Source organism: Neovison vison, chromosome 13 (assembly GCF_020171115.1).
Source record: "Neovison vison isolate M4711 chromosome 13, ASM_NN_V1, whole genome shotgun sequence".
Taxonomy (NCBI): Eukaryota; Metazoa; Chordata; class Mammalia; order Carnivora; family Mustelidae; genus Neogale; species Neogale vison.
Window position 1 is genome coordinate 149,508,640 of NC_058103.1, and position 13,818 is coordinate 149,522,457.

At 47.4% G+C, this 13,818-nt stretch overlaps 1 protein-coding gene across 1 annotated transcript in view; it reads left to right on the top strand.

Annotated features, from left to right (window-relative positions):
• Positions 1-13,818, top strand: part of ADAMTSL3 (ADAMTS like 3) — a 347,085-nt gene that overhangs the window by 226,706 nt on the left and 106,561 nt on the right. Inside the window, exon 19 of the mRNA XM_044232432.1 lies at positions 10,548-10,834. Within this exon, the coding sequence (XP_044088367.1) occupies positions 10,548-10,834 (287 nt within the window). The remainder of the gene's footprint in view (positions 1-10,547; positions 10,835-13,818) is intronic.

The window sequence follows — 13,818 nt, forward strand, 5'->3', positions numbered from 1 at the left end:
AGAACACAACTGGATTGTAAGTGCTACTCCTCCCATGCATCCTGTCTTGGTTAATGGGGTTGATGTCCAGCTCCCCAAACCACAAGCCTGGGGTCACTCTTGCCTCTGTCTCGTTCTTCCCTTATATGTAGTTAACTACCGCTCGTGCTCGTTGTATCCACTAAAACCTGTCTCTGTTCCAGCCCTTCTCTCTGTTCCTACTACCATCCTGTCCAGGTCCTTCCACTTGGAAGAGCCTTCTGATTCATTCCCCACTCCCTCCCCCAAAACCCCCATCTCAGAGCTCCTGGACAAGTCTAGCTAAGGCCCAGATCTAATTCTTTCTTTCCGACGTTGAGAATATTCCCATGGTTCCCCATCATCCAAAGATTTACACTTGTTCCCAGGGCCAACCAGACTTGGCGGGGGGCGTCTCCCTTCAGGGCCCCCAGCCTCCTCCCTGAGCCCTTCCTTGCTTTGCCCGAGTGGGACGCCACAGCCACAGTGAGCTGCTGGTCATGCCTCGCCCACAGGAAGCTCCCACTCACCCCCACCACGTTAATAACGTCTTTTTTTATCGGAGGACAGCTGACACAATGTTACTTTGGTTTCAGGTGTACACCACAGTGATTCTACAAGTTGCTACATTTTGCTGTGCTCAGCATACATGTAGCTACCGTCCGTCACCACACAAGGCTGTTGGGACACCCCGACGGTCCCCTCCTGCTCTGCCTTCCGTCCCCGAGGCTCGCTCGTCCTACCAGCCTTTCGATCCTGCTTCCTCCTCTGGTGGGAATGGGGGCCACCTGTCAAAGGCTTTTTTTTTTTTAAGCATTTTTTTCAATTATAGAACATTTCAAGCTTATATAAAAGAGGAGAGGCCATGATAATGGACCCCCATGTGTCCATCACCCGGCTTTAGCCATTGTCAGTTAGGCCACTCTTGTGCCGTCTCTGCCACCAACGTGGGAGCCGGACTCCAGATAGCAGAGCCGTTCACTCGTCGTATCGCAGGATGCGCCTCTAAAGGATGACTGCTGCTTCTCCTTCTCCTGCTGCTTCTCCTTCTCCTGCTGCTTCTGCTTCTCCTGCTGCTTCTCCTTCTCCTGCTGCTTCTCCTTCTCCTGCTGCTTCTCCTTCTCCTGCTGCTTCTGCTTCTCCTGCTGCTTCTCCTTCTCCTGCTGCTTCTGCTTCTCCTGCTGCTTCTCCTTCTCCTGCTGCTTCTCCTTCTCCTGCTGCTTCTCCTTCTCCTGCTGCTTCTGCTTCTCCTGCTGCTTCTGCTTCTCCTGCTGCTTCTCCTTCTCCTGCTGCTTCTCCTTCTCCTGCTGCTTCTGCTTCTCCTGCTGCTTCTCCTTCTGCTGCTTCTGCTTCTCCTGCTGCTTCTCCTTCTCCTGCTGCTTCTGCTTCTCCTGCTGCTTCTCCTTCTCCTGCTGCTTCTGCTTCTCCTGCTGCTTCTCCTTCTCCTGCTGCTTCTGCTTCTCCTGCTGCTTCTCCTTCTCCTGCTGCTTCTCCTTCTCCTGCTGCTTCTGCTTCTCCTGCTGCTTCTCCTTCTCCTGCTGCTTCTCCTTCTCCTGCTGATTCTGCTTCTCCTTCTCCTGCTGCTTCTGCTTCTCCTGCTGCTTCTCCTTCTCCTGCTGCTTCTGCTTCTCCTGCTGCTTCTGCTATTTCTTCTGCTTCTGCTGCTGCTGCTTCTCCCTCTTCTTCTCCTTCTCCCCCTTTCCCTCCCCCTCCCTCTCCTCCTCCTCCTCCTCCACCATCTCCTCCTCTTCCTCTTCTTCTTCTTCTTCTCCCTCTCCTCCCCCTCCCCCTCCTTCTGCATCTTCTCTTTTCATAGCTGCAATACCATTTTGAATCCTGGGCCTCACGTCACTGCCATCAGAATCTCTCGTGATGCTCCTGAAATGCAGATCTCTGGTCCCCGCAGAGCCGCCACTGGGTGGGGAGGGGGCTTTGTCACTAACATAATATATTTTTTGGCTCTGCCAGATAACTTGTATTTATTTACTTATTTTGTGGTAAGACGTGCGTGACATAGGTGAAGGAGGGTGAAGAGGCACAGACTTCCAGTTATAACGTAAATAAATCGTGGGGATGGAAAGTGAGGCAGAGGCAATACCATCACTATTTTGTCACTTGGCATGGTGACGGAGGGTGACAACCACGATCGTGGGGATCGCGTCATCATGTCTAAAACTACCGACCCACTCTGGCGTGCACCTGAACGTGATAGACTGTCATATATCCGCTCTGCTCCAATTTCAAAAACGACCGTTTCAACCATTCCTAAGGGTGCAGGTTAAGTACACTGACCTGGTTGTGCAGCCAGCACCGCCCCCGCCCCGAGCTGCTTCGTTTTCCCCAGCAGAGACTCTATCCCCAAGAAGCACTAGCCCCCCTGTGCCCCACACCCTTCCCCCAGCCCCCACCACTGCTCTTCTGCTGTCCCTCTGTAGGAATTTGTCACCAGCATTTTTAGCAAGTGTCCCAGGTGACTTGGAAAGACGTTTCCAAGTCTCAGAGCCCCTGGATGGGTCATCTGTAGGGTCCTTTCCACAGTCTGAAAATCCCGTTCGTTATACTGAATCAGAAGGGGCAATGTCATAAAAGCTACCATGGGCTCAGGCCCCGCATTCGTTCCAAACCTGCTTTTGCTACCAGTGCACCTGCCTTGGCTGCTGGTCTCCTCCCCTTGCTCCCCCGAGCAAAGCCAGCACACCCTTTCCTCCCGAAAGACACCACCTGTGGCATGGAATTCTGAGCCCCCGGCACCTGCTCCCGGCCCGCGAGGCTGCCCCCTCCCTGCTTCCTCTCTCCCTCTCTCCCTCTGAGGTCTCTATGCAACTTTCCTTTATAATTCACGCTGCTGGCAGATTCTGGCCTGTCCCTGGCTGTCTAGTGTGAAGTTTATCGTTTCCTCCACCCCTTCTGACTATTCATTCCCTCGATTTCCCAACAAAACCGCAGCATACCTCGGCTTCCAGTTCATCCTTCTGTAAGCGCTGTCGTTTGTGGTTTGGGGATGCTTGCTTGTTGACAATGAAGGAGAAGGGGAACGTAGCGCTATTTCCGAGTCCTTGAAGAAAGCCTGCCAAACCTGCCTGGAGAAGATAAATATTTCTGCCTTTGTGGTTTGCCATGGCCTGAGCTTTGAGTTTACACAGAGAGTGGATGTTCAAAAGCTTTTTTTTTTTAATTAGGAAAATAAAAATTATAGCTTATAAAGCTACGCCAGGAGAACTGCGATTTTGACCTTCCGTAGCTTCCAGCTGTGGAATGTGTTGACGGTTGAAAGGATTCATCGTTGTTTTAAAAGACCTTCCCTGGAGACATCCTTGTTTCTCTGGGATTCGAGATGCTTCTGCAGGCGCCTTGCCCCTTCTCTCATTTTTCCTATGTGAAAACCAAGGAAACAGGACGGGGTTGGAACACTTTGGTTGTCTCCTTCCCCGCTGGTGTAGCTTCTCTCTTTGGGGAAGATATATTTGCTAAAACCAGATTATGTCGTCTTGCAGGCATCTGTTTTTCTCAAAATGGTACTAAGAGCTAATATTGAGGATTTCATTTGTGCCCAGGGTCTGCGTGGATTCATGCATTTAATTCCAATGATTTGATTCCAATGCCCCGTGAGGAGCTGGTGCTGTTCCCCTCCCTCTAGGGGTGAAGGCACCGAAGCACAGAAAGACTAGGGCTTCGAACAGCATTTCAGAGCTGTAAAGTGGTAGAGGTGATTCGCTGGACTCCACTGAAGCTTAGGTGACCTGAGTGGAAGCTTCGCCCATCCCTAGGTTGGTCTAATAAGGTAGACAGAGAGATTAGTGGTTATATCACTGTCCTGTGAGGTTTAGGGGGTCAGGGGTAGCTTCCTGGGAGGGATGGTGCGTGAGCTAAGGTCCTGAGAGGCATGTGGGTGTCAGACAGGATTGAGTGCTGGCCAGCTGGTCTACAGGGGCCGTGCCTGGCTGCTGAGGACCGAGTGTGGAGAGGGGCTTGCAGCTACGGTGCAAGGCAGCAGAGAGGTAGCTGGAAACACAAGCACGTCTTGGAGGTCTTCATGGTTCACTAGGGAGCTTGGACTTCATGTAGAGGCAGTGAGAAAGTTTTAACAAGTGGCGTCATCACGATTATGTTGTAGAAAGATCTTTCTGGCTGTCTGCAATGTGCTGCTGTCACTCCCCATGACAAAAACGAAAAAGGAAAAAGACTGCATCCAGTCTCGAATTGCCCATCTCTGATTGTCCAGACAGGGACCCATCTCTGGGGTGGAATTTCCAGGACTGAAGACAGGCACATCAAAGGCCTTGAATTTCTATAGTCAGATTTCATTCCAGAACGTCAGTACGGGTTTGCCTGTCCACAGCAGTCCTGGAGCCCACCCTCCTTCCCCATACCTTCATCAACATGGTGAAATGACCTTTTTTTTTTTTTTTAAATGCTGTTTCCTGGTACAGTTGGTTCTCAAGCAACATGGGTTTGCACCGTCATGGGCCCACTCACCGGCGGATCTTGGCGGTGTGGCACTGTAAATGTATTTTCCCTTCCTACGATTTTCTTAGAACATTTCTTCCCTCCAGCTTACTTTATTGTAAGAAGACGGTATGTAATTCACATAATGCACAGATTAGGTGCAACTGTCTGTGTACATTATGGGTGACGCACCGGTAGGCTATTGGTTATGAGTCTGGGGAGTCAGAAATTACACGTGGATCTTTGACTGTGGGCGGGGAGTGAGGAGGGGGGTCGGTGCCCCGAAACCCCGAGGAGTTCAAAGGTCAACTGTACTTTTCATGTTTTCATGGTTTACATGTAACTTTGATCCGTGGGGAATGTGGTATGAGGTGTCTTTCCCAATTAATTAACAAGTTGCCCAACACTATCCAGCAAATAATTTGTCCTGCCCGTGCTGATTTCAAAGTGCCTTCACAGTGTGAATGGGGCACCCCATAGCTAGTCCCATAGTATTGGGATTACTGTAACTGTTAGTCCTTTTTTCTCCAGGCTGTGCATGGGCTCTGTAAGCTCTGCAATTGTCATTCTTGTGTGACGTGCTTCCGCCTGTCCTCACCGGACCTCCCGTAACAACTGGAGAGTCATCTTGTCTGTTTCCAGCCTCTCCCCCTCAAATTGGATCAGAACCGCATTTGTTTGCTAAAATAATGAAGGGGAGAATGAACATTTTATAACTCGGAGTCTCCATTCGGAGGCACGTGCTGTTCTCTTCAGTTAATCTGGTCTCTGGGGTTCAAACCCCCTCAGTGTTTGGTGGTTTTAATCGAGTGGCCTGCATTTTCTTGCAGCTCAGTTTTCTTACGTGTGTTAAGCTTCAGTTTTTTTCCTATCTGTAAAGTCAGGATGAAATGGTACTTGTTCAAAAGGTTGTTCTGAAAATTGTATTCAAATAATCCAGGTACTGTTCTTAGCACAGTTCCTGATGGCCGACAGCAACAGCAAGTGTTGGCTGAACCGGGAAACCTGCTGATTTTAGGATAGATGGGTATATAGGGACTATTTTATTGAACTCTGATTTTTTTTTAAATCTTCAATTAACTTCACTAGCTCTCATGGTTCTCAAGTCATCATCAAAGAATAACTTCATTTTTTTCATTCCTAAAATTTGTACTGGACTTTTTCCTTTTCTTATCCCATTTCGTTATTCCTTATGTTTTTTTACATTTCTTTAAGATTGTATTTATTTATAATATATAAGAGATATATAAAAGAGAGAGGTGGACCATGAGTACAAGCAAGGGGAGTGGCAGAGGGAGGAGCAAGCTCTCTGCTGAGCAGGGAGCCTGACATGGGGTTTGATCTCAGGACCCCGGGATCATGACCGGAGCTGGAGGCAGACACTTACTGACGGAGCCACCCAGACATCCCTAAACATCCCATTTCTATTTTGTCTCCATTTTAAAATGGGTGGGTTGACATAGCTTGCTTTGTCTTTCAAAATGCCTGATTTAAAAAATTTTTTAGCTAGGTTAGAAAATTCAAACTTTTTAAAGAGCTTTGGCCACACACTAAGTGGTTAATACGCATTTGCCAGCTCGGTTCTACAGGTGAGGAGCCCAGCCGACTCTGCCGGTTCCCCTGCGCTGGGTCGCCAAGCCGGAATCAAGAGCCTGAGCGCCTCTCGGGGGGGCCTTGGGGAGAAGGTGCTTCCAGGCTCACGCATGTCGTTGGCAGAATTCAGTCCCATGCAGCTGTAGCACTGAAACCTCCACTTCTTTGCTGGCTCTGAGAGTTGTTCCTACCTTCCAGAGGCTGCCTGCGTTCCTGGGCTTCTGGCCCCATCCGTCTCTGGGCCAGCAATGGCGGGTTGAGTGCCCTTCCTGCTCTGAATCTCTCTTGCTCCTCACCCGCGTCTCTCCGACTCCAGCTGGAGAGGCTGCTCTGTTTTTAAGGACTCACGTGGTCAGGTTACCGTGCTAGGACAGTCTCCTTATCTTGAGGTCCATAACCGTAACCCCATCAGCAGAATTCCTTTTGCCATACAATTCGGCATATTCATAAATTCTAGGGACTACCGTGTGAGCATCTTTGGGGCGGCCGTTATTCTGCGTCAAGCTCTAGGTATTTATGCTCATCACTTTTTATCACCGTTTTCCTGGAAGACAGTGTGCCTTTCCAAGCTGTGGTTTAGACACTTTTTCATTTTTTTTTTTTTTACGTATTTTATTTCTGAATACTTTTCCTGTTTGTCATGGGTCAGAACATCCACCTACAGAATCCAGCTGTCTTCAATGTCGGGTTACTTAGGTTCTTTCTCACTTTGTCTCTACAAACTGCCATTTTAAAAAGTCCGTTTTGGGGGTGTCTGGGTGGCTCAGTCAGTTAAGTGTCTGACTCGTGATTTTGGCTCTGGTCATGATTTCAGGGTCCTGGGATCGAGTCCCACATCGGGCTCCCTGCTCAGCATGGAGCCTGCTTCTCCCTCTCCCTCTGCCTGTTGCTTCCTCTACTTGTGCTTGCCCTCTTTCTGTCAAATAAATAAATAAGTAAAATCTTAAAAATAAAGAAAAAGATGACCATGATAAACTTGGCCAGCTCCCCCTGCTCATGCTCTCTCTCTGTGTCAAATAAATCAATAGAGTCTTTAAGAAAATAAACAAACCAACAATAATAAATGAAAAATATTTAAAAATTCACAGAAGAAAATCATCCTAGTTTATGCATAAAGGCTGAGTTGCCATAGCTGTTTTGGGGGGTTTTTTGTCCTCTGAAATCACTCATGGCTAATTTGGATAGCGCTAGCATCTGGTGTTTAAGAGGACCCTTAAAGGGACCTCTGAAAACCAACTTGAAACATCCCGGGTACCTTAGGAAAGCACTGGAGACAGCCTTCATTTGCCCTGTTGGGAAAGGGGGTGTGAGCTCTCTTGCCTGCTCCATATTCCATGAGGGTTCTGGATCACAGGAGACCCAGGAGTTCAGCCTGAATGAAAAACATCTGCTTCCCATTAAAGCAAAATCCCCAATTTTAAGTTTTTATTACTAAGGAGAGAGGAAGGCAAAAAATAGTGCCTATAAAGGTACAGTATGCACACGGTGAGAAAATCCAAACCTTTTCAAGCTACGGACAAGAAGGGGAAGCCCTCTCTTTACACTCCAGACCCTGACATATGCAGTCGCGTCCAGAAAAGAGAGATGATTCAGGAATCAGCTTTGGTAGACATATGTTCCATAAATACAGAATTACAGAGTGCGTACACTACACATGCGCATGTATACCTTTCTGTGTGTATTTAGGCAAAAGATCATAGCATATGAACTACCCCATACTTACTTCATTTAACTAAGAGGAGGCCAGTCCTGCTCAATTAATAGAGACCCACACCCTTAAAACAAAAAGACTTATTTGAGAGGGAGAGAGAGAGAGAGAGAGAGTGCGCGCGCACGCACATGAGCAGGGGTAGGGGCAGAGGGAGGGAGAATCTCAAGCAGACTCCCTGTTGACTGTGGAGCCCAACTCGGGGCTCGATCTCAACACCCTGAGATCATGGCCTGAGCTGAGACCAAGAGTTGGACGCTCAACCGACTAAGCCATCCAGTCGCCCCATGCCCACCTCCTTCTTTTAATTGACCTCATATCATTACATTGTATGGATATCTTATCTTAAATTTTTAAAAAAGATTTATTTGATTATTTTATAGGAAATTGGGGGAGGCAGAGGGAGAGGGAGAATCCTAAGCGGCTCATGCCCAGCGCAGAGCCCCACCTGGGGCTCAATCCTACGTCCCTGAGATAGTGACCTGAGCAGAAATCAAGAGTCGGATGCTTAGGGGTGTCTGGGTGGCTCAGTGGGTTAAGCCTCTGCCTTCGGCTCAGGTCATGATCCCAGAGTCCTGGGATCGAGCCCTGCCTCGGGCTCTCTGCTCCGCGGGGAGCCTGCTTCCTCCTCTCTCCCTGCCTGCCTCTCTGCCTACTTGTGATCTCTGTCTGTCAAATAAATTAAAAAAAAAAAAAAAGAGTTGGATGCTTAACTGCCTGAGCCACCCAGGTGCCCTTTCCTCATCTCAAATTTAGTCAGGCTTTTCCTTTCCAGTTCTATGGGGGAAACATCAAGGAAAGAAAAGAGCATTGTGCAAATATTCTAGAACGCCTCCAACCTGGGAAGTTGGGCGAGCTCTCTCCTGGCCTGGAAGGGTTAGGGCAGGAATTCTCCACTAACAGTTTTCAACACAATGAACAGAATTTGGAGGGCTTACAGGTAGCTCTTTCCTGGTCTCATGTGTAGTACTGGGGTTTCATTCTGCTGATTGGACTGTGTCATTGTGGACAACTGTGATGATGTCTTGTCTGGGGAGACACAGTTGGGGACTCGGAGAGACCCTTATTACCCTATATTTCTGAGATTTTGAACATTAAGCCTTGGAACTACATCTTCATCATTTTCTGAAGTGACTTTGTGCATTATCCTGTGTGTAGAGGTGTGTTTTCTCATAAACATAGGAAACGATGCACACCACACTCCCCTCATAGCGTTTATGGTGTGTGTTCATACAACATAGTCTTTGGGAGAGCTTTGCAATAAATACACCCATTTAACAGCACTGAACCCACAGTTCCCTGACTTAATCTATACTGAGCTCTTCCTTGTCTAGCACGGGGGAGTGTCTTGTGATGTAAGAGTTGCTTCAGGATATCTTACGTACCTGTATCCCTCCTGAATCTATGCTTTTAAATTCAGTGCAGGAATTGGCAAACATCTTCTGCAAAGGCCCGGACAGTAAATATTTTAGGCTTTCTTGGCCAAAGAGTGTCTGTTGCAGATTCCCAGCTCAGCCACATAGCACAAAAGTCAGCAGAATTTATGCTGTTCACAAAAATGTTTTCTTTCTTTCCCACCCCACCCCATCCAGTTAAAACCATCAAAATCGTTCTTAGCTAGTAGGTTCTAGAGAAACAGAAGAGCTGGAATTGACCTGTAGTCATAGGTGGACAACCTCAAGTTCAGTGGATAATAATTCAGGGTCAGAAATAAATGCTTTATTCACCTAGATGGTGGAATACCTAAGATATTTTCAGGAAGATGAAGTTCCGTGTATTTATGCAGACAGAAGAGGATATGAAAGCATCATTGCTCGGCCGAAAACATTTGTTGTCTTGTAGCTTAGCTCCTAAATATTGAGGGTTTAATAAAAACCCTGCCAGTTAAAGGATAAGCTTGATAAAGATTAGATGAATCAATATTGATGAAAAGTCTCCATATTATAAAAGAAATCAGGTTAGAAATTATCACTGTGGAATGGCTTCTGTATTACCAAATTTTTAAAAAACTAATGATATATATTTTTACTCTATTTATTATTCATTTATTTAGTTTTACTGTTATGTTAGTCACCATACAGTACATCATTAGTTTTTGATGTAGAGTTCCTGATTTGTTGTTTGCATCTAACACCCAGGGTTCCATGCAATTTTAAATATTTATTTATTTATTTGAGAGAGAGAGAAAGAGAGACAGTGCGTGGGGAGGGGTGAAGGAGAGCGAGCGAGAGAGAGAGAAGCAGACTAAGCTCAGTGTGGAGCCAGATGCAGGACTCGATCTCACAGCCCCAGGATTATGACCTGAGATGAAATCAGGAGTCAGACTCCAAATGAGCCAAGCAGGGGCCCCCTGATTTTCAGGATATTATGCAAAGGTCACAGCACAGAACTTGAGTTATAGAAGGGATGCGAACATGCAGTGTATCTCTAGGGATAATTGTGTTTTTAATAAGATTCAAGGGGCACCTAGGTGGCTTAGTCAGTTGGGCATCTGCCTTCGGCTCAGGTCGTGATCTCAGGGTCCTGGGATCGAGCCCCATGACTGGCTCATCTCTCTCTGCCTGCCTCTCTGCCTACTTGTGCTGTCTCTCTCTGTCAAATAAATAAATAAAATCTTAAAAAATAAAAAGGTTTGAAAATGTGTTGATGACATAATTGAGCATCTGTGGAAGCGTAGCATTTCTAATGTTCTGACTTCCCTCAGAATGAAGTCACTTTTTCACCTCAGAGAATGCTTCTCTCTCCTCAGTGGTCCCAAAGTAATGGTTGTGTGTCCCCCACCCTCCACCCTGGTTTTCTGTAGGTTCATTCCAGAGCCCTGGTCAGCCTGCAGCACCACGTGCGGCCCGGGCGTCCAGGTCCGAGAGGTCAAGTGCCGCGTGCTCCTCACGTTCACGCAGACGGAGACTGAGCTGCCTGAGGAGGAGTGTGAGGGCCCCGAACTGCCCACCGAGCGGCCTTGCCTCCTCCAGCCGTGTGACGAGGGCCCTGCCTCCCGCGAGCCGGACGCGTCCCTCCAGGAGGACGGCAGGATGACTTACCACTGGGAGTATGCCGGCTTCACCCCTTGCACGGCGACATGCCTGGGAGGTACTTGACTCTCCCGCGGGGGCAGTCCTGTCTCGTGTCTCTGACGGTTTGAGGAATCCCAAAATCACGCGGGCCCCAGACGCAAGTTCGAAAAGTTGGAAGGAGGGGAAATCGTTGGAATAACTGAAAACCTTGCCATTTCTTTCTTTCTTTCCCATCACGATTATCCTCTAGAAGGTGAAGGGTAGTGGGATTGCATCCTGGCCCAGAAAATGGTGTGATCCTTTGGTCCTAGCATTTGCATAAGTGAGATGGGGAAAGAGGCTACTACTGTCTAAAATGAAATAAATAGGAAACTGCAGGATGGATAAATGGAGGCAGTCTTGCCTGTAAATCAGTGTTCTGAGGAGAGGGGCCTGGGATTGTCTGTCTGGTGGTGCCCTGTCAGGACTTACCCTCAGAATATAGTAAGTTCATACGGTGCATTGGGCCGGGAGCCAGCGAGGAATGCACCGATGACTGCGGTTCACGTGGGCGCGTGTGGAGTTGCAGGCGCGGCCAGTGGACCTGTTCAGAGTAGGGGCTGGGGGGCCTCAACCGTGTGGAATTGGCCCCAGGATTATTGAACATTCCAGGATCCTAGAAGGAATGGATGAGTAGAGAGCAGGAGTCCAGATGGCCCTTCTCCAGGGCTGTCTTTTGGAAGGAAATAGGAATAATTGGAAAGCTAGATTGTCTACTGAGGTGAAGGTGGCTCACGCAGTCAGGAATCCAGAATCCCTGACATGCTCTCCTTGGACTCCGCTGGCTGCAGTGGTAGGAAGAATACAAGAAGCTGCTGCCTTTGGAGGCCATTGGGTCAAGTTCATGCCCCACTCCTCCTGGTGGTCCTGAGCTCATTACTTGGAACGCTCTATCGGGTCTTGGAGCTCATACTCCCATCACTGTGCCTGCGCCCCTCACTCTTTGTTCCCCAGGCTCTTAAGTAAATTCCCGGTCCTTCCCATCCAGTCTCCAAGACCTGATGGTATTTGTCTCTCTCCTGTCATAAGTCAGCCTCTGAACCCACCTCTCCTGACACAGACACCTGTGCTCTGACTTTGCCAGCCTGCAGTGGACGAAGATGGAGTGGCATATGTTCTACCCCCAGGCTTTGACGAGGCAGCTGCTTCCTTTTGTACGGACTAATGCACACAGAATTTGAGAAAAGAACACTTAGCTGTCCCTGCATTCTCTGTGCTCTCCTATTTGCTTCCCTCGGTTTTTAGAAGTCTACCCAACTAACAAGGGATTTAGATTTTCTTATTCACCTGGACCCTAATTTGCTGCCAGGACATGTAATCTCAGCCACACCTCTGCTGCTGCCCAGAACTCGACTCCTGCTGAGTTCAGGACCCTGGACACCACCCTTGTTGTAGCTTGGAAACCTTAACTTTTTTTTTTTAATTAAAATTCAACTAATTAACATATCTTGTGTTATTAGTTTCAGAGGTACACTTTAGTGTTTGGTCAGTTGCATGTAACACCCAGTGCTCATTACTTGAAGTGCCCTCGTTAATGCTGTCACCCAATTACCCCATCCCCCGCATCCTTCCAGCAACCCTCAGTTTGTTCCCTAGCGTTAAAAATCTCCTGTGGTTTGTCTCCCTCTCTGATTTCATCTTATTTTCTTTTTCCCTCCCTTCTCCTTTTGATATGTCCTTGGCGATAATGGGAACTGGTACTTTCTTGATGTGTCTGGAGAATCCCTCTAGAGCCGGTTGCTATGATGCAAGAATGGTCCCCTATTCAACCGCAATTATAGATGTTGGAACTTTCTTCTACATTACTGCAAAATGTCAGCTGTCTATACCACTTCTGAACCACCACATTGCTGTAGTTTCACCAGAAGCCTGGGTCTTTTTCTTTTATTATGAGAGCAGAAAAGAACCCTACTATTGTTGGCATGTCCTCAAATCTGTTAATCTCAAGGTTTTTTTTTTAAAGAGATTTTTATATTTATTTTAGAGTGAGGAGGGGAGAGAGCAGCAGTGGGAGGGCCAGAGGGAGAGACTCTGAAGCAGACTCTGAATTGAACGTAGAGCCCGGTGCAGAGCTCGAAACCACAACCTTGAGATCACGACCTGAGCCAAAGTCAAGAGCCAGATACCTAACTAGTGGAGTCACCCAGGTGCCCCTCAAGCTTTTGAATGTTGACTTTGGTAGAATCACTGTTTTGTCCAGTACTCTGTCATCCTTGGTTTTAGTTCTTTCCCTGATTGGAAAGCGCCCCTCCCACCCCAATTTGGGAAAGCACACTTGTTGGGTCCTTGCGACTAACAGAGCAGTTGGAGATGCCCAAGGGAAAATGACCAAGTTAATTCTGATTCCGTTGGTGGGGTCTGTTAGCCCTCGTCCTTGAAGCTTAATGCCAAAATGTTAGACTCTGCTACTGTCTTGTGTACCAAGGTGGTGCAGGGTCCACCTCCAGGATGGCTGAACCCGTGGGAATGACTTTCTTTTTCCTTTTTCTTTCTGTCCTTTTTTTTTTTTTTTTGGTAATAGCTCTATTGAAATGTAATTCACATACCGTCCAATTTATGCATTTGAACTATTCAATTCAGCGGATTTTAGTATATTCACAAAGTTGGGCAACATCATCATAATCAATGTTAGAACTCTTTAACCCCCAAAGAATCCTCTACCCTTAAGCACTTGTTCCCTATTTTTACTCAAACCCCCATTTCCCCTGCCAGTGGCAGCCTGTGGCAGCCACTAATCTATTTTCTGTCCATCCTGGACATTTCGCATAAATGGAATCACATAATAGGATCATTTGTCTTCTTTCACTACGTGTATATTTCTAGCTGAAGTTCCTCCATGATTTAGCATGAATCTACTTCATTCCTTTGTATGACGAATACTATTCTGCTATGTGAATATACCACATTTCATTTATCCATTCATCGCTTGGAAATTTGGATTATTTGCACGTGTTGGGTGTTGTGGATACCACTGCTGTGATCCTTCAGGTACGCATTTTTATATGGGCATATTTTTATTTC